At 38.4% G+C, this 19823-nt stretch overlaps 2 protein-coding genes across 3 annotated transcripts; both read left to right on the top strand.

The window, feature by feature from the left end:
- Positions 1–50: 50 nt before the first annotated feature.
- LOC131000043 (protein PHOSPHATE STARVATION RESPONSE 1-like) lies at positions 51–4862 on the top strand. Of its 2 annotated transcripts, none has more exons than XM_057925797.1 (8): positions 51–373; positions 1564–2273; positions 2357–2564; positions 2653–2729; positions 2824–2863; positions 3373–3430; positions 3679–3748; positions 4106–4862. In XM_057925797.1, exons 2-8 carry the CDS (start codon positions 1635–1637, stop codon positions 4454–4456), a joined length of 1443 nt encoding a protein of 480 aa, XP_057781780.1. In that variant the 5' UTR covers positions 51–373; positions 1564–1634; the 3' UTR covers positions 4457–4862. The 2 variants fall into 2 exon arrangements, with proteins under 2 accessions (XP_057781780.1, XP_057781788.1); XM_057925805.1 differs by having other exon boundaries at positions 95–373; positions 2381–2564.
- A 722-nt stretch (positions 4863–5584) lies between these two features.
- Positions 5585–11115, top strand: LOC131000000 (cellulose synthase A catalytic subunit 7 [UDP-forming]). The gene is given in 13 exon segments (XM_057925721.1): positions 5585–5741; positions 5834–6029; positions 6161–6249; positions 7197–7287; positions 7362–7515; positions 7628–8240; positions 8313–8450; positions 8572–8697; positions 8795–9007; positions 9151–9669; positions 9822–10172; positions 10312–10418; positions 10420–11115. Coding segments are annotated over 13 exon segments (3078 nt in total). The 5' UTR covers positions 5585–5702; the 3' UTR covers positions 10862–11115.
- The last annotated feature ends 8708 nt before the right edge of the window (positions 11116–19823 follow it).

Genomic DNA, 19823 nt, shown 5'->3' with positions numbered 1-19823 from the left:
TAATAATAATAATAAAATAATAAGGGGTAGATTTGTGACGCTCCAAGAGCGCGTGAGAAAAGTAGAGCATAAAAAAATGGGATTTGGGAAGAAGCCAAATATCAGGAAAGAGAGAGAGAGAGCAAAGGAAAAGGCGCACTCTTTACCGTTCAATTCTTTCGAGCACTCGCCGGGGGTCGACACCCGTAGAAAAATCCCCATTTTTTTCGTTATAATCGAAGCCTCTACACGCTCGCAGCTATGCTCTACGTACATATCGTCTGCCTATAGCAAGCTCAGCTATCGTCGTCTTTTGCGCGGGATCTTTCTCTGCTCGATGTTTCTGTGATGGAGCTTTTCCAATTATACATTTATCATACCTTTGTGGTTTTAGGTGAGGGCTTCATATTCATTCTTGGATCTTCGTAGCCTTTTCAGTTATAAATTTTAATTATGATATACGATGCATGTCAGTTTTTGTGTTGATTTTTGAGATTATTTATTTTTTTACTTCTTTTGCGTGGAGTTCTCCTTTTTTTGTATTCTTTGTTGTGAGGATTCTGTTATTTTCCTGCCGTTTTAAATAATGAAATTATTATGATATAAAGTTGATTTATATGGTGTTTTGAGTTGACAAGAGTTGGGTTTTGGGATCTATAGAGGGAGAAGTTTTTTCGATGGAATGTGCATGCTGGTTAAATTCATGGGGCAATTCATGGCGTGCAAGATTGTCTATGGAAGAATTGCAATTGAAACTAGTAGTAAAACAGCACGTTCTAAGCCAGTCAATTAGTGGATTTTTTGTTTTTTGGTGGATGCATAGCATAAAATGCAAAGAAACTTAGTGATGCATGGTTTATTAAAATAGCATCTAGCCAAAAGTAGATGATTTGTTAAAACTTCAGCCACTTTTAGTTTCTTTATGGTTGGACTGTTTCCAAATTGTACGAGAACCAAGATGTATGATTTAGTTTTTAGTTACTTGAAAAAGTTTTATTCTTTAAGATTACATGAGACTGTATATTTCAGTTTTTCCCAGTTGATTACTTAGAGAAAATACTGCTCACAGCTAGGGGACTCAAGAACTAATGGCTTCAGATATAAAGACAATTTTGATTTTACTTGCATCTGATGAGAGTTACCGTACGAGCGACTTTAGCAGAATTCAACCAGGCACATATCCATTCTTATATGTGAATCTTGTAGTAAGTTAAGTTATGCTTGCTTCAGTCCTCATAATATCCATGATCAGCTCTATTGGAAATACTATGGGCATTTTCCTCCATCCCATATCAGTTGTAACTTGTAAGCATAAAAAGCATTATTAATACTAGTGATAAGGTATTTCTGCTTATGGCTGCATTGTATTTGGCCATTGTAGAAATAAATTTAATGCTGTAATGTGTAATTAGATGTTTAGTCTATGTGTGAATTTGAGCCTTATCTCACTAGTGACTAATATTCTTGCCTGGCTGTTGTCACATAGTTAAGCATACACTAGCCTATATTAATTGCGAACTTTTCTTTCTATTCATATTGTGAACTACCTATATGCATTTCATGGTTATGTTTTATGATACATAGGTGACTGGAGAAACTGAGCTTGGTTGTTATAACGTAAATTTAAGTTGCTGAGGATCATATACCAACCAAAAATGGGAACAAAACCAGCTTTATCTGTTCAAACACCAAGTGCTGGGCAACTGGTTAACTGTGGGGCATCTGGAGCTTTATCTTCTTCTTTGTCTGTGCTTTCGACTCCTCAAGAGGGAAACTACCCCAACTTTTCAGACTCCCATCAGAGTTCCTTGGAGAGGAGGGTATTCATTCAGCATCCTCCACCTGTCATTTCACCATTGCCTTCCAACAACGGGGTTGCTGGACATATGTTTTCTTCATCTTCAGGATTTTCTAGTAACCTTCATTTTTCATCTGTTCCCCAACAAGACAAACATCCAACACAATCCCCTTTCATTTCTCAATCAACAAATAGTGGCTCTGCCAATTTAGTGCAGCATTCTCCTGGCTCTGGATTTCTCCAATCGACCGCATCAAGCAACTCTAACAAAGATGATATGAACGCTTGGAGTACAGATGCTCTACCTGACTTTTTTGATTTTCAGAATAGTCAACCTGATGATAGTAAAAAAATTTCTGCTGGGGTACTGTCCGATCTTGGTAAATCAGGTGAGTGGCAAGATTGGGCTGATGATCTCATTACTGATAATGATCCTTTGACTTCTGATTGGAATGAGATTCTTGCTGATGCAAGTACTGTGGATCCAGAGCTAAAGGTTTAGACCATTCCTCTATGCACGAAGATGACTCTTTTGTTATCTTTTCACTCCCTAACCTCTTCTTTTTGTTTCTTCTATAGTTATTGCGTCAAATATCAAATCAGTCAACATGTATGCCAACACAACCCCATGTATCCCAGCAGCCTCTTGCTACACATATAGAAACTAGCAGCGCGGCTGGGCATTCATCCTCCGCAAACTCCGCTCAAGCCAAGCAGCGTATGCGTTGGACTCCCGAACTTCATGAGGCCTTTGTGGAGGCAGTCAACAAACTTGGTGGAAGTGAAAGTAGGTTTCCTTCTTGCTTTGCTTCAAAAGAATGGTTTCAAATCCATGAGTCTGAAAATCACCCCTATTGCTCCACCTTTTATTGCAGGGGCTACTCCCAAGGGTGTCCTGAAAATAATGAAAGTTGAGAGCTTGACAATCTATCATGTTAAAAGCCATCTGCAGGTGCGCATGTTATACAATCATATTGGAGGGCTACTTCTATCATGATATAAATTGAATGTTCTTTACTAATGTGGAATCTGTTTGTTAACTGCAGAAGTACCGTACAGCTAGATTTAAACCTGACAGCACAGAAGGTGCGTGGCAAGTTCTGCCCATTACTTTTACTCCAATTTTTATGCAATTTATGTCTTCAATATTCATTTGTTTGAAGAGGGGATTTAAAGCTACGCACCAATATTATGTTGCCAGTCACTGCTATATGACATCAAATGCATGCAAATCGCTCATTTTGATGCATTTCTACTGAGGAACTGTTTTAGATGCATTTTTGTGTTCTTTCTGTCCTGCACTTATCCCATGGATACTATCCTTTTGTCTTTCACTCTCCATGTCACATATATAACTTGCAAATTAAAAATTCCAGAAATTTATTTCACCGGCCCGTCACATATTCATAGGAAAGGTTTTCCTACTTTTTAATTTTGTTTCTTCTTTTTGTTTCCCTTGGCTGCATTATTTATAAGTCGTCATCACCTTGAAATGGTTGAAATAGGGACCATTGGTATTATTTCATATGCCATAAGATTATCACATAAGCAGTTGTAACTTTTCACATAAAATGACAGCCATGCTTCTCTTGCAGAATCTTTGGAGAGAAAAACAACTTCAATTGAAGAACTTTCATCTCTTGATTTAAAAACGTAAGTTTTCTTTCCCTTTGTTTGGGTCCCTACGTCTGAGATGGAAATTATTTTGTTATCATATTAACATATTGATTTCGAGATTTAAATTACGGCAGCACTTGTGTGCGATCTGGATCTGGCACAATGTGTGAAATGTTGACATTTTTTAAGAAAATGCTATTTCTTATATGCCTTAGATCAATGTTGAGATGCTTTATACCTTAATGTTTACTGGCTGATTATTGTGCTCCACGAATATTGATCAGGGGTATTGAGATCACTGAAGCTCTGCGATTACAGATGGAAGTACAAAAGAGGCTACATGAACAACTTGAGGTATGACTATTTTATTTTGTGTATATTTTGCTAGGCATGTTGGGCAAGCTTATGTTGGTCTTTTAGTTGCTAGGTTTCATAAGGCACTAGCCTGCTGAGCCGGTGTAGTATTTCCTTTTCCAATAATACATGCCCAAACTAGTGGCACACTTGAGTCGAACTTTATCCTCATTGTTGCTAGTTTCAGAAAATGGGAAATAAGCAGAAGATAATGCTAATATGGCCTTTGTATATCTGTATCTGTTGGGCTTTATAATAAAATATCTACTATAAATGCAAAGAGCCACTGTATTTGTATACTGGAGGCTATGTACTAGTCTTGTCATTCTATTCTGACACTGGTTAATATTTTTGCAGATCCAAAGAAATCTACAGCTGCGAATTGAAGAACAAGGAAAATACCTTCAGATGATGTTTGAGAAGCAGTGCAAATCAGGGCCGGAGTGGGTCAAGGGGGCTTCATCTGCCAGCGAGGACCCTTTCAAAGAGCTAAAGGATGCATATCAAAATTCACCTACTAAAGATAATTCAGGAGTTGAAGCTGATAAAAGTAGTACGGGAGGCGACTTGGCTAATCTTCCCTCCGGATCAGGAGAAGATGGTCAGGTGGTGGGAGAGAAACAAAAACTGTCTAAAACCGAAGTTCTTGAGAATTCCAATGCAGAACTTGAGGAGCAACCATCAAAGCGTGCAAAAGTGCAAGATTAGCTAGGCTCCAAATTTCTTCTAAATGCTAGCAAGACCAAGTTGATAAACAGATGACCAGTCCATAGAGGCAAGCTCTGAAATTCCATCTCTGGTTTAATGGAGCTTTGTGTGCATTGGCCTGTCGTCTCAAATTTTACTTCGAGGGGTATAGCTAAATTCTGATTGTCGTAGAGGGTTTTTAAGTTTTTTTTACCTCAGACAATAGCAGATAATGAGGAAGTTTTCTCGGGGGCCGGAGGCGTCTTGTGGCGCCCGAAACTATGTTTCAGAGCTCTGACATGTGTAAGCTTATTATGTCGTAGTGATTTCAAGCCATGATTTAGTAATATGGTTTCTGTAAATACGAAGTTGCTTTGGACGTTTCAACTGTCAAACATGTTCTATGTTAGTTGGGTTTGCTTAGAAATTTTGTGTTTGGGTACTACGCAAAATATTGAACGAGTTTTCTTTGTAGCTAACTGTCAAACTTGCAACAAGAAAATTGGAATGAAAAATTGAGGTCCCAAGAATCCGGACCAAATAGCTGAAAGGGTGTGTATTTGTTACCTAGATGATCATTAGATCCCTACTTGAGTGTGATTCAAGTTGGTTCTTTAAGATGAAAATTGTTGCTTGCAAAAGCCCCAACAACCAAAAACTTAGAAATAAAATATTGACGAAAGAGGTTTCAAAAGAATATATCAACAGAAAAGAAGATGATGGTATGAGTATATGTGATGGAGAATTTCATTTAACACTTAATAATTAAGTAAAATCTCTATAATAAGGAAAATAAGATTTTACTTGCGCTATCACTTGTGGGATCCAGAATTAAGTTGGCGATATTGATGCCTAAACCAAAATTAAAAAATTAAACAGAAGAGAAGGACCTTATTAGAGCAAAGCAATGAAGATTTTATATTTAATGACATTTCTCTAATTTCAGCAATTATAAAATATATGTGGTGTCATTTTATATATATATATATACATTAACCTCCTTTGAGTATGTGGATTAATATAGCCTTAATTATGAGAGATGAGAGCTTGGTGAGTATAATATAAACTTAGAGTTGAAGATACAGATATATAGATGATATATATGATGTATCTTTGGGAGAGTGGGCGAAAGGAGAAGCAATTAGCAAGCAATCTCTCACACCTAACTCATCTTCCAACCAATCCTGACTCCTCACCTATAAGCTGGTACGTACACATAGGGATATATATTTGTTGAAATCTCTCTCACTTCCCATTTCATCTCATAATGGCTGGCCTCTACACCGGCTCCCATGGCCGCCACGAGGTAATTAAATCTTCTTTCTTCTTCTTCTTCTTCTTCTTCATGTTTATGTTATGTTAATTGATATATGCATGCATGGATGTCTACATGAACAGCACGATGAAAACGCGACGTCGAAAATAAAAAGTTGTAATATATGCGGAGATGAGATAGGTTTAAAGGAGAATGGAGAGATGTTCGTGGCGTGCCACGTGTGTGGATTTCCGGTATGCCAGCCTTGCTACGACTACGAGAGGGCTGAGGGCCAACAGACCTGCCCTCAGTGCCACACTCGCTACAAACGCCATAAAGGTTGCTTTTATTTTACATTTCAAACAAATTTCTAATTCAAACTCATATTCGATAATGTTACCATGGCATTGGATTTTAATCTTAACCCATTAAAATCAAGTCAAGTAACGAGGGATGTATATTTTGTTTAGGTTGTCGTCGGGTGGAAGGCGATGAAGAAGATGTTGAGGATGACTTTGAACATGAATTTCAGCTCAACAATCCCACCCATCATCCTACGGTCATTCATTCTCACTTTAAATCTATTAGGACTACTTTTAATTATAATGCTAATTACTTTGTAATTAATTCCTTCTGTGCATTCAAAATCAGAGAAATCGTACGTGAGTTTCAACTTTCATTATACAGAAAACGGAAAAGATTGGAAAGAAAGAAAAAACTTCTAACTTCTTATTTCTCTTAGGAATTTAATCTTTCCCCCTTTTTTTTCTGGTTATCTTTGCTTCAAGAACTTCAAGTTGGTAGGATAGATAAATTTTCACTCAAAAATTATAAATCTGCACTAATTTCATTCTAAAAGAAACAAAATAATTATACAATTACAATTGCAGAGAAGGACTAATTGGCATGGACGACACACACAAAAAACATTGTTGGTCGAATAATACATTTTAGTATAAGCTCATAAAAAAATTGGCAAAATAGGAGTGACTGAGCCGAATTAAACTATCCCCCTTTTCAACTTGTGCCAAATAAATAGCCATATTGCTTGAATTATGTTGAATTTAATTATTTTTTCCCCAGGTTGGACTCAATTACTTACTCGTATAATTAAGTTTTTTTTTAGGGCTAAGAATTTAAGAATAAGTTTAAATAGCTAAATTTGATCACCCCTTTTTTTCTTTCTAAATTATACCTTAATAAAATCCAACAAATATAAAATAAAATAAAGAAACTAGACCAAATTTGGTATGGAAAAACTGAAAAATTTGATAGGCCTCGTGCCAAAAAGCAGAAAATTGTATGATGACGTGTATTTAAAACTTTTCTTAAATTTTACTTATAATATATAGTGGTTGTTGCCTTGTCGGTTACAGAAATGTGACGGTTGAAATGGAAAATTTCCAAATATAGATAATAGGAGAAAGTTTTTGCTTTGCGATTCTGCAATTTGCTGAGAAACTTCCTAAAGAAAACAAACATTCATACTACATTTTGCAATCACAGGAACATAAGGGGGATTACAGTCACCAGGAACACAATGAGGATTACAGTCACCACATCAATGGAGGAGTCATTCCTTCCGTTGCTGGGAGCGGTAATTACACTTGAAAACCTTTTGCTTTGATTGCAATCATTACTTTAATTGCTGAGAAGACGTGTATTTTACAGCTGCTGGCAAAGATTTCGAGGGTGAAAAGGAAGCTTACTCCCCTGAGGAATGGAAGGAGAGAGTGGAGAAATGGAAAACCAGACAAGAGAAAAGAGGCCTCGTCACCAAAACTGACGATGGAGGAAATGATCAAGACGACGACGATTATTTTCGGTACTAATTTTTCAAACCTATTTATTATTGCCACCAGAAGATTTAGTACCTTTTATCAGCTCAAATTATGATATTTGTGCCAATTGTTTGTTGTTTTGAATTTCTCAATCAGTGTGGCTGAAGCTCGCCAGCCGTTATGGCGGAAAGTCCCAATCCCTTCACGGCTAATCAGCCCATACCGCATTGTGATTGTCATACGTTTGATCATTCTGTGCTTCTTCTTCCATTTTCGAATCTTGACCCCTGCGTATGATGCTTTCCCCTTGTGGCTTATATCTGTGATCTGTGAGATATGGTTTGGTGTGTCTTGGATTCTTGATCAGTTCCCCAAATGGCTTCCCATTACCCGGGAGACCTACCTTGATCGCCTCTCCTTGAGGTTTGAGCGCGAGGGCGAGCCTAGCCGGCTCCTCCCTGTTGATTTCTTTGTGAGTTCAGTGGACCCTCTTAAGGAGCCTCCCATTATAACAGCAAACACCGTGCTTTCAATCCTGTCTGTTGACTATCCGGTGGAGAAGGTGAGTTGCTACGTGTCTGATGATGGTGCATCCATGCTTCTCTTTGACGCGTTGTCTGAGACTGCTGAGTTCGCGAGGAGGTGGGTGCCCTTCTGCAAGAAGTACAGCATTGAGCCAAGGGCACCCGAGTTCTACTTCAATGAGAAGATTGACTACCTAAAAGATAAGGTTCAGCCTACATTTGTCAAGGATCGTAGGGCCATGAAGGTGAGTCGTGCAAATTTGTGTCTTCTGCTATCACTTGATGGATTGGTCTTGAACTGTCTTTAACTTTTTCAGAGAGAATATGAAGAGTTCAAAGTAAGAATTAATGCCTTGGTGGCTAAGGCTCAGAAGAAACCAGAAGAAGGATGGGTTATGCAAGATGGTACGCCGTGGCCAGGGAACAACACCCGTGATCACCCTGGCATGATTCAGGTAAAAAAAAAAATGTATCCTGAAATGATGCTTAAGTTCTTTATCAACTGGTTGATTTATAATTGGGAATTTAAATGATCCTGGTATAGTGTAAGTGAGAGAGAAGCTTCTTCTGTTTCAGGTCTATTTGGGAAGTGAAGGCGCACTTGATATTGAAGGTAAGGAACTACCGCGGCTGGTGTATGTGTCACGTGAGAAACGGCCAGGCTATCAGCACCATAAGAAGGCTGGGGCAATGAATGCACTGGTAAGTGGCAGCAATTTAAACATCTGGCTGCAGTTTTCACTTCAATGCGACATTCATGTGGCTGACGTCTGGGACCTTTTATATGCACAATCAACAGATTCGAGTTTCTGCAGTGCTTACTAATGCACCATTCATGTTGAACCTGGATTGTGATCACTACGTCAACAACAGCAAGGCTGTCAGGGAAGCTATGTGTTTTTTGATGGATCCCCAAGTCGGGAAGAAGCTCTGCTATGTCCAGTTTCCACAGAGGTTTGACGGAATTGATCGGCATGATAGATATGCTAACCGCAATGTTGTCTTCTTTGATGTAAGTTGTACAGTATAGAGTTACATTTTCATGCATTTTTCATGTTAATAAGAACTATTCGTGCACTCAATACTTTTATAATCCAAATAGTTATTTTGATCTGAACATCTAAAATTCTGATGCTGCAAATTGCCATTTTACAGATCAACATGAAAGGCCTCGATGGCATCCAAGGGCCTGTATATGTTGGAACTGGGTGCGTCTTTAACAGGCAGGCATTGTATGGCTATGATCCACCAGCATCTGAGAAGCGGCCCAAGATGACTTGTGACTGCTGGCCGAAATGGTGTTGCTGCTGTTGTGGTGGATCAAGGAAGCCAAAGTCTAAGAAAAAAGGACTTAAGGCTCTGCTTGGGCTTGGAGGACTGTATAGCAAGAAGAAGAAAATGATGGGTAAACAGTACACAAGGAAAGCATCTGCTCCAGCTTTTGATCTTGAGGAAATTGAAGAAGGCTTTGAAGGATATGATGAATTGGAAAAATCATCACTTATGTCCCAAAAGAATTTTGAGAAACGGTTTGGAATGTCGCCAGTTTTCATTGCTTCAACTTTAATGGAGGATGGTGGTCGTCCTGAGGGGAGTAGCCCAACGTCACTAATCAAAGAGGCCATTCATGTTATTAGTTGTGGGTATGAAGAAAAAACTGAATGGGGTAAAGAGGTAAGTCGAAACATTAAGCCATTGCAAGGTCATTTTCTGATGGAGTCAATGACCTTTCTTTTACTAGTAAATACTTCAGCGAAAATATTCATTTCAAACTGGGTTCATATCTACTATGTTACTAATACCTTTTAAACTTGTTTGATCAACAGCTTGGATGGATTTATGGTTCTATTACAGAAGACATCTTGACGGGATTCAAAATGCACTGTAGAGGATGGAGGTCTGTGTACTGCACACCCAAGAGAGCCGCTTTCAAGGGATCAGCTCCAATCAATCTATCCGATAGGCTGCACCAAGTTCTGAGATGGGCTCTTGGTTCTGTTGAAATCTTCCTTAGTCGTCATTGTCCACTTTGGTATGGTTATGGAGGAAAGCTCAAATGGCTTGAGAGACTTGCTTATATCAACACCATCGTATACCCATTCACTTCCATTGCTCTCGTGGCCTACTGTACGCTCCCAGCAGTGTGTCTCCTTACTGGAAAGTTTATTGTTCCAACTGTAAGTATTATCCACCTCAAAAAATTACAGCACAAAATATTTAAATTAATCGATGGGTTATATTGTTTTTGGAATCCATACCTAAAAATTTGAACTTTGGGCATAAAGCTTGCTGACACGTTTTTTATACTTCATGCAGCTGAACAACCTTGCCAGCATATGGTTTATTGCACTTTTTGTCTCCATCATAGCAACAGGCGTACTTGAGCTCCGATGGAGTGGAGTTAGCATTGAGGATTGGTGGCGCAGCTCATCTATTTGCAGTTTTCCAAGGTCTTCTCAAGGTCCTCGCAGGAGTTGATACAAACTTCACAGTCACATCAAAAACAGCAGATGATACCGAGTTTGGGGAGCTCTACCTCTTCAAATGGACAACTCTTCTCATTCCACCAACAACGTTAATCATCATTAATATAGTTGGTGTAGTGGCAGGAATTTCTGGTGCGATTAACAATGGCTATGGCTCATGGGGTCCTCTCTTTGGGAAGCTCTTCTTTGCCTTCTGGGTTATTGTTCATCTCTATCCATTCCTTAAGGGATTGATGGGAAGGCAAAACAGGACGCCTACAATCGTGGTTCTCTGGTCAATTCTTCTAGCTTCAATATTTTCACTTGTTTGGGTGCGAATTGATCCTTTCTTGCCCAAACAAACTGGCCCCATCCTCAAACAATGTGGTGTGGATTGCTAGATCCCGTCTCACCAGCGAGCTGTCATATTGTTCAAATCCTTTCTGCCCGTTCCGCATTACAGCTTGTTGTGCATAGTGTGTTGTTTCATCAACATTAGTGAAAAATAGTGCTTGCATCTGTAAATCTTGCCAACATAAGATCTCCGAGAAGAAGGGCTTCATTTCTGCCCATTTTTTTACTCCTTGGATGATGTAAATCAAAATTGTCTATTTCATCTACTTCAATGCTGGATTCTAATGCCACTATTGCTCCATTCTTACTCACTTTCACAAAATTATCTCATGATTCTGATTTAGAGTTTCTTTTGGTTGTCTTCTTCAGTAAATCAATATCTTTTTTTTCTTTTGGTTGTCTGATTTAGAGTTTCACATACATATTGTTGTTATGGCAGGGATCAATATTCTGAGAAGATGAATCTGTTAACACTTAATTTTCATGAAATGTGGCTGGCACAAAGCTCCACTCAAAAACTTATTATTTCTGTACAATCCTAGATTACATGACTTCACTATTTTGAGTAATTTGACAGTTTGCTGATTTTTATTGTTTCTAAAGGCTCCGGTAAGTACGCCTGTGTATGAGCTGACAATTCCTGTGCAACAGAACGCATGTTTGGCCGCGACTCTGGGGCGGCCCTTATGCATGACAATGCAATAGTTACTACAAAAACCACTTCCTCTGCCATTTTTCCGGTGGGAGGTGAAAGCCGCTGATCAATCAGGTCGTTCAGAAATATCTCTGGATTACCATTCAATGCTGCTTTTTCTGATAGTGAAGTAATGAGCTCCCCTGGATGTCTTCCCATCATAACCTCCAACGCCACCACTCCGAAGCTGTATACATCTGATTTCTCTGTGACCTTCATGGTAAGTGCTAGCTCTGAACAAGAAATGTCTTGTCATTGGAATATTCTAATTTTATATGATCAACAATATTTTTATAATGGAAACAGAAGCTCGAATTCTGAAGAAACACGAGAGAAGCAAAATAATCAAGAAGAAGAGCCAATAAGTCATACCTGGTGCCATGTAACCATAAGAGCCAGCAGCTGCCGTCCAATTTGATGAATCCGAAGTCAGTAGTTTTGCTGTACCAAAATCCGAGAGCTTTGCCTCCAAGTCTAACTCCAGTAAAATGTTGCTGCTTGATACATCACGGTGTACAATGGGAGGGGAGCAATCATAATGCAGGTAAGCAAGCGCATGTGCCACTCCTTGCACAATCTTCACCCTTGTAGCCCAGTTTAATTCAGTGGTTTCCTTATCATCACACAGAACATTTCTCAAGCTACCTCTTTCGACATACTCATAGACCAAGTACATCGAACCTTCCTTAGAGCAATACCCGTAGAGCTTGATTATGTTCCTGTGTCTCACTTCTGTCAGTGTCTGAATCTCGTTCTCAAAAGCACGACGATTTGTCAGTGGGGTATCACTGGAATCTGATATATTGAGCCTTTTGACTGCTACAACCTGTCCATCTGCCAAATCAGCTCTGTAAACGCTCCCAAATCCTCCTCTTCCAATGCAGTATTTTTCGTCAAAATCTTCAGTTGCTTTGACAAGTTCTCCAAATGTCAGTTTCCCATCTCGCTCCCAAATGAGTGACTCGGAATACTCGTACTTGGCACTGCTCTTGCTTTCTTCGTCACTTTTCCTGGCTTTCCTCCTAAGGATGAGACATATAGCAATGATGGTTGCCAAAACAACTAGGCTGGCGACTGAAACAATGATACCAATAAGCATCTTTGTCCTATTTCGAGTTGGTGGGGAGTTTGCATCACAAGGTTTTAAGCCTTGAGCAAGAGCTCCACACAAACCAGAGTTTTCCCTGAATGCTCCTGCAGGTGCTTTGCTGAAAAGACCTCCACTGGGGACTCGACCAGAAAAATTGTTGTAGGAGAAATCAAAGTTCATCAGACTGATCATTCCAGATAATTCTGCAGGAATTCTACCTGAAAAATTGTTGTGCGACACATTGAGAATTTCCAAAGAGGTAAGCTTCCCCATGGAAGGTGGAATCGTCCCTGAAAGCGAGTTATTACTGATGTCCAACGAAACTTGTAAGCTTGTCAACTCCCCAAGTTGGGATGGGATGCTGCCTGAAATAATGTTATTGCTCAAGCTCAAGCTCAGCAAGCCTTGGCAGTTCCCAAGCGCCTCCGGGATACCTCCTGTTAGTTTATTTCCTGAGAAATCAAGACGCTGGAGCCTTGTCAACTGGCCAACAGTTTGAGGGATTTCTCCACTCAACTCGTTTTTGCTCAGATTGAAAACTAACAGCTCCTCAAGCTTTCCCAGTTCAGCAGGGATTTTGCCTGTGAATTGGTTTGAATCCAAGGCAAGAACGCGCAGCTGAGTAAGGTTCCCCATCTCAGCTGGGATCACTCCGGAGATTCTGTTATGGTCTATCTCAATGTTTGTTAGCTGCTCAAATTGTCCCCACTTTGGTGTAAGTTGGCCAGTAAATTGGTTACTGCTGAGAGACAGGAATAAAAGTTGTGGATGAATTCCAAAAGCCTCTGAAATATCCCCAGACAATTGGTTTTCTTCCAACCGCACTCTACTTAAGCTCGAGCAATTCTTCAAGCACTCTGGCAATGGCCCTGAAAACCTGTTGCTGGTCGCTGTTAATTCTACAACAGCAAAGCCACTGCACAACTCTGGCGGCAGCTCCCCAGAGAAGCTGTTGAATGAAAGGCTAACATTGGCCAACAGAGGACTGTTTTTCCCCAGGTCTCGCGGAAGGCTGCCTGAGAGGTTGTTTTCAAACACCTTAAGAATCGTCAGATTGACAAGGCTCGATATGGATGGAGACAACTCCCCACTCAATTGGTTGGTACTGAGATCAAGAGTCCCTAGGGACATTAGATCTCCAATGGCAGGAATGATCCCGGTCAGATTGTTTGAGAAAAGGTTTAGGACCTGGAGATTTGTGAGGTTTCCGATTGTTGGAGGTATTTCACCTGAAAAATTGTTGGTTGAAAGGTCCAGGCCCACTAAATTTTGCAGGTTTCCAATCTCTGGTGGGATGGAGCCTGAAAAGGAGTTATTATAGAGAAACAGATACTCAAGATTTGTCAGCAGGCCTATTTCAGAAGGAAGTTCCCCAGTGAAATTATTGTCCTGAATCTGCAGTGAGATTAATTTGCTCCAGCTTGTGATGAAACGGGGCGATATTTCACCGGTCAGGCTATTGTCAGATAGTCCCAACTCAGATAAATTGGTGAGATTTGACAAGGATGAAGGCAATGGCCCCCAGAGTGAATTCTGTGCGAACGCCAAGTAGGTCAGCTTGTTACACAGGCCGAGCTCTCGGGGAATGGAGGAATTGAAGCCGTTCATTCGGAGATCTAGGCTTTGGAGATTCTTGAGTAGGCCTATAGATGGTGGGATTTCTCCTTGAAACGAATTATTGAACAGGTCAAGAATTTGAAGGCTTGGAATAAGGCCCACTGAATCAAGAATGTTGCCAGAGAAGAAGTTGTTGGCAAGGCGAAGATGCTTCAACTTGGAGAGCTTAGTGATATTTGGTGACAAGGGCCCTTCAAATTGGTTGGAAGTGAGGTTAAGGTATTCGAGTTTGACCAAATTGGTGAACAATGGTTCAGGAATTTGGCCTGTCAAGGTGTTCAGAGACAGATCAAGAAAAGTAAGGTTCAGACATCTGGTTATGAATTCTGGGAATTCCAAGGTGAGTTCATTGTAATAAAGATTGAGGTGAGTTAGCAAAGGGAATGTGGGAAATCTAGACCAGTCAGGAGTTTTAAAGTAATTGGAGCCCAAATCCAAGAAATGTACCTTCTGCAGATTGCCAATCTGATATGGGATTTCTCCAACAATATAGTTGTTGGAGAAACTGATGTGTCCAAGCTCTGTCAAACGACCGATCTCCGGAGGAATGGCCCCGGCCAGAAGATTGTTGCCGAGGTCCAAGAAAGTGAGCCTCGACAGGCTGCCAACGCCAGCCGGTATCGACCCGTTGAGAGTATTCCCGTTGAGGTTCAAACTGGTGACATTCAGCAATGCAGTGAAATCAAGCAGGTCCAGCGTGCCTGCAAGGTTTGCACCGGAGAGATCGATCCCGGAGACGGAACCCCCCTCGTTGCAGCGAATGCCGGTCCATCTGCAGAGGCTGGTGATGTTGTTGAGGGACCATGAGTTGAGAGAAGCAGATGCTGATAGGCTGCCTTTCCATCTGATCAAAGCCCTTGCTTCAGTTGTGGCTGATGATGCTGCTTTTGAAGGAAACAATGTGAGGAGAGAGAGGTATGTGAGAAAAAGGTATGATCTTTGAAGTGTTTTCATGGCCGATGTTTTTGTCTATGATCTCAGCTTCATTTGCTTATTTATGAGTTTGCAGGTTTACTGTAAGAAAATGAAGAAAAATTGCTTCTTCTTTGGTGCAAGAAATATATGGTGTGAACAGATTAGGAAATAGACTGGTAAAGGTGACTATGTTTCTAGTCTGAACGTGTTCAACATAAATATATAGTATTATAGTATTTTAAAATGAAAGAATCTAATTTTTTGATGAAAAATAGGCTCTCTTTTCTTTTCGCAGTATTAGTTGTGTGAAGAATCCATCGACCAACCAACCTTTAAGTTATATAAAAAAATTATTTAATTTTTAAGAAATTGTGACAATCATGTTTTTGTCAAGAGTTGACTAAAACAAAATTTGAAATGTGCATCATTTATGATACAAGTCATTGACAAGTATGATTTGAGCTGGTTGTGGTTGGTTGTATGCGGAAGGTTTTGGGTATTTATTATTTATTTCACCTTCTATCTTACGACTCTCGTAGACTCGTATCGGTATCACTATTTAATTTCTATTGACTTTTGGGTATACTTTGGATTTTCGTTTTTTACTTTTGGATATCTTTCCCTCATTTAGATTCGAATTTTGGCTTATTTAATCATTAAATTGTCTAATATAAGACTCCTTGGTTCAATCAATTTCTCAAGTTCAAGATCATCACATCACTGCCACTGCCACTGCCACATCAATTGCAACCTCAACCTGTAATTTTTTTTTATTGGAGTCATGGCATGAAATATATACAAATGGAAATATACCTCCAATTTAGATAATGAAATAAATTATTTCTCCACCTTATAGTACACAATAAGTTGTTTTGATTTTGAACAACACTATACGTGAAAAAAAAAATTAAAAATTGAACGTTTCTGTCTCTTTTACTCTCTCCGTCTCCGAACTGCTAAACGATGATATGGACATATTTATTTGTGTAATTGTCACAAATCACGTACTCGAAAAAATTCACAAGTTTTTGTCTCTATTTTTTAAGTTATGGTTATTATCTGTCTTTCACAAGAAAACTGGATATATATCATTTTCATTATTTGCAAGTAAATACAGTATAGTAACTTAATGTACTTTTTAATAAAATAAAACGTATATCTTCATATGTTTTTTTAAGGTAAACGCCTTCATATGTTTATAGTCCATGTTATGATTTTTGGTTCCACATCATGAAAACTTAATTAAGAAAAAAAAAAAAGAACGCGTTAGAAGTCTGATAGAGAGATTAATTATGATCAACAAATTTATTATTCTTATGCAAATGCGTGGGGCACAATATTCAATAGTCACGCATCGTACGTAGCATGTAATTCTCCTCATATTTTGTTATGCAAACAGAACGGATAACATTGAATTTGATAGTGAATTATATATTTATTAATAATATGAAAAATTTACTTTTAAGGATTAGTATTGATAGATAAAAATAGTAAGATTAATCTCTTATTTATTTTAATTGATTGAAATTTTAAGATATCCTAAAATTCTTATATCATGTAATCTATTTTATTTGATTCTTATCCCATTGAAATAGTGAAATTAGAGAAATCCTACTCTTATAAGTAAACAACTTATGAGAAGTCACTCTTTAATGTATAATGTTATTATTTATAATTTATATATTAATATACATGTAGGTGATGAATGTATTTCTCACCCAAAGTATAGAAGATTTGGCAGTTGAATAAGTCAACCAAATATTTATAATGCTAGACAAACATATAAAAGCAATGATGATAATAGGGTTGACTGAATTATCACCGTTGGCAGTGAAACTAATTTATTAATGTTTTAACTTTCCTGGTGTTTTTTTTTTTTTTGAGAGGGAAAACGTACGACTTTATTACTCAATGTCAAGACGTACAATGTCCCTAAGCCACTGTGGATAATCTTGCGTCCACTGGCAACAACCATCAATCATACGCGCATACTGCGCTAAACTATGAGCGGCTTCATTCGTCGACCTATACATATGAAAAACACCAATAAGAATACAATCTCGAGCAGTATTAACGATCTCAAGTATATCTTCCGGTAAAAAATCAGCCTCCTCCTCCGGATTAGCCATAACTCTCGCTGCCAACATAGAGTCAGTATAAATGCGTAACGGCTTAAAATCACACTCCACACAAAGCACAATGCCCTCCACCACTGCCATAACTTCCGCTATCATTGTGTTTCCTGGTGTTAATTTCACTAGATGAAGTTTGTTTTTTTTAATATTTGAACTTTTTATAGTGGTAATTCCACTAATTACTGGAAACATCATATTTGAATTTTGATTTTTTTGAATTTTATAATATCTATTATCACGAGCCTACTCGTGCACTACAATTAAAAATATTTAAGCCACTACATCCAAGTCTCCACCTAGATTCAATTGTGTGCTTGACTAATTATGGGGAATCACTTGTGAGTTGACTTGTGATGGGATTTACTACATTATGTCGAATAATTTTCTCCTAATTTCAAAAGAAAGAAATATTCCCAAATATTGTATTATTGTTACTTCATTTTTCTTATTCTTTTATGAGAATTTACTGATAAGTTATAAATATATTCACCTATTTGAGCGAATTATGATAATGCGTAGCATTTTAAAATTTTAAAACATATGATTAGGTATAAATTTCGATCCATTCATTTGATACATCGAACAATATATCGTTTCAATACCCTCTAATAGCCATACCTTTGTTCAACATTATTTAATCAATTACTTTTTTTTTTTGGATGAGGAAAAAACTTTTATAACTAAAGAAAACTTACGGCACCACTGGTGCCTACAAAGTAACAGCAACAAAGAACCAAAAACAGCAGAAAACTTGTACAACTCCAGAGAATCAAACAACTCCAAAACATGAACTTGAAGAAGCACAAAGCAAGGGATTAGGAAAGGATCTGATCTCCCAAGGACCACGATCTGAAATCGGTAGTAGAGCACGTAATTTTGTATGCATCTTTTCATCCCCAAACTCTCGCAATAATCTCAGCCCACGATCTTATCTTTGCACCAACTTCCATAATTAAACTTACATTCGTTTCTCGCTTTCCATATACACCAGACAACACACGTCCAAATGCTTGCGAGGAGGATAGCATCTCCTTTCTCGCCAATGTTTTTGAAGGCGGTGATGTGTTCTCTAGGCTTGCTGTGAAGGACCACATTATTTAATCAATTTATCTGAATCATTTCACCTTATTACCTTATGTTTATCAACACAATATGGCAAAATAAAATTATGGAACCCCAAAATTTCAAATCACGAGAGTCAAAAAATTCACGATTCGTCATCTTCAAATTCAAAGGCCATCTTTCCCAACCGTGGAGTGTTATGAAGATTGAGAAAGAAAAGAAAGCTCAGATTTAAGAGGAGTAGAAATTGGTCAATGAGACTTTGCTCTAGTAGCAAAGTTGAGGCACCCAAAAACTCATTTGTAAAAGGTGTTGGGTTTAGTCCCGCCTGCGTGTGGTGATGTTTTTCCACTTTGGGTGGTGTTGTATTCCCGTCAGCGTTCGGTGTTGTATTATTTGGTGTTGAGGTCCCACACGCAGGACGTTTCTCGCCTGCGTGCAGTGATATTTTCTCACTATTTGGGTGGTGGTGAGATCCCGCATGTGTGCAGGTTGCATAATAATTATATTTAGATATCTCTTGTAGTTTAAAAAAAAAACGGAAGTAGAAATTGGGTAGTCTAAATAGACATAAATGTAAAAGCAATTTAAATAAAACGAATATAAAAAAAACTTGCTTCAAATAATTCTGTTAGTTTTCTAGTTAAAGTTATTAATTTTTTCGCATTGTGAGATTGAATCAATTAAATCCCAAATAAATAAGAGGAATCAATTAAATCCCAAACTATTCTTTTAATTAGTCGTAAAAATTAAGATTTGCGTTTGTTTCGACTCTTTGACAGGCCAAGTTCCTGAATCATTATTCACCATTTTGTAAGTTGTAAGAAAACAACTAAATAATACACATACTAATCTAACATTTGTAGTTTTTTTTTCTAATTTAGTAAAATCAATTGAGCAAGATGGCATTCATATAAATTAAAATAATCACTTTAGAGCATCCGCATTGGGACCTCCTTGATAGCCTCTTTGATAGCCTATTTGATAGTGTTTGTGTTATTGAGTAGGTAGTGCTGCATTGGGGTTCCTTGATAGCCTACTTGATAATATTAGTTTTGATTTTATGTTTTTCATTTAAATTTTATTGCATAATTTAAATTGCATATTTAAATACTGGATTAAACATAAAATTTAAAATTACTTAAAACATAAAAAAAAATACATAAAAATTTAAAAACACCAAAAAAAAACATAAAAATTTAAAAAACCTAAAACATCATTAAAATCACATAATTAAAAGCCTAGGATAGACCACGACGCCTGAGCACGTCGGCGACCATGGACGCGTGCAATGCACGTTGTGCGTCCGTCATGTGCGTCGTATCCGTGTTCAGGAGCTGCATATCGAGCTCCCTCTCCCGGATATCGTTCCTCCGCTGGTACTGGGCGGTGAATGCCCCTCATCTGCGCGTCGTTCCTATCCAACCTCTCCACAATTTCTGGTGGAGGATCCGAGCTCGTATGCGACGCTGCTGCCTTCCCTTTCCCTTTCGCCG

This window comes from Salvia miltiorrhiza, chromosome 1 (assembly GCF_028751815.1).
Source record: "Salvia miltiorrhiza cultivar Shanhuang (shh) chromosome 1, IMPLAD_Smil_shh, whole genome shotgun sequence".
NCBI classification, from domain to species: domain Eukaryota; kingdom Viridiplantae; phylum Streptophyta; class Magnoliopsida; order Lamiales; family Lamiaceae; genus Salvia; species Salvia miltiorrhiza.
This window is presented reverse-complemented; position numbering and strand designations above follow the sequence as displayed.

Excerpts from the sequence above, each read along its gene's own strand:
- LOC131000043 (XM_057925797.1), top strand. The coding sequence starts at position 1,635 with ATGGGAACAAAACCAGCTTTATCTGTTCAAACACCAAGTGCTGGGCAA. Across the intron at positions 2,274-2,356 it reads CTGTGGATCCAGAGCTAAAG|TTATTGCGTCAAATATCAAA; the intron begins GTTTAGACCATT and ends TTTCTTCTATAG. Across the intron at positions 3,749-4,105 it reads GGCTACATGAACAACTTGAG|ATCCAAAGAAATCTACAGCT; the intron begins GTATGACTATTT and ends ATATTTTTGCAG.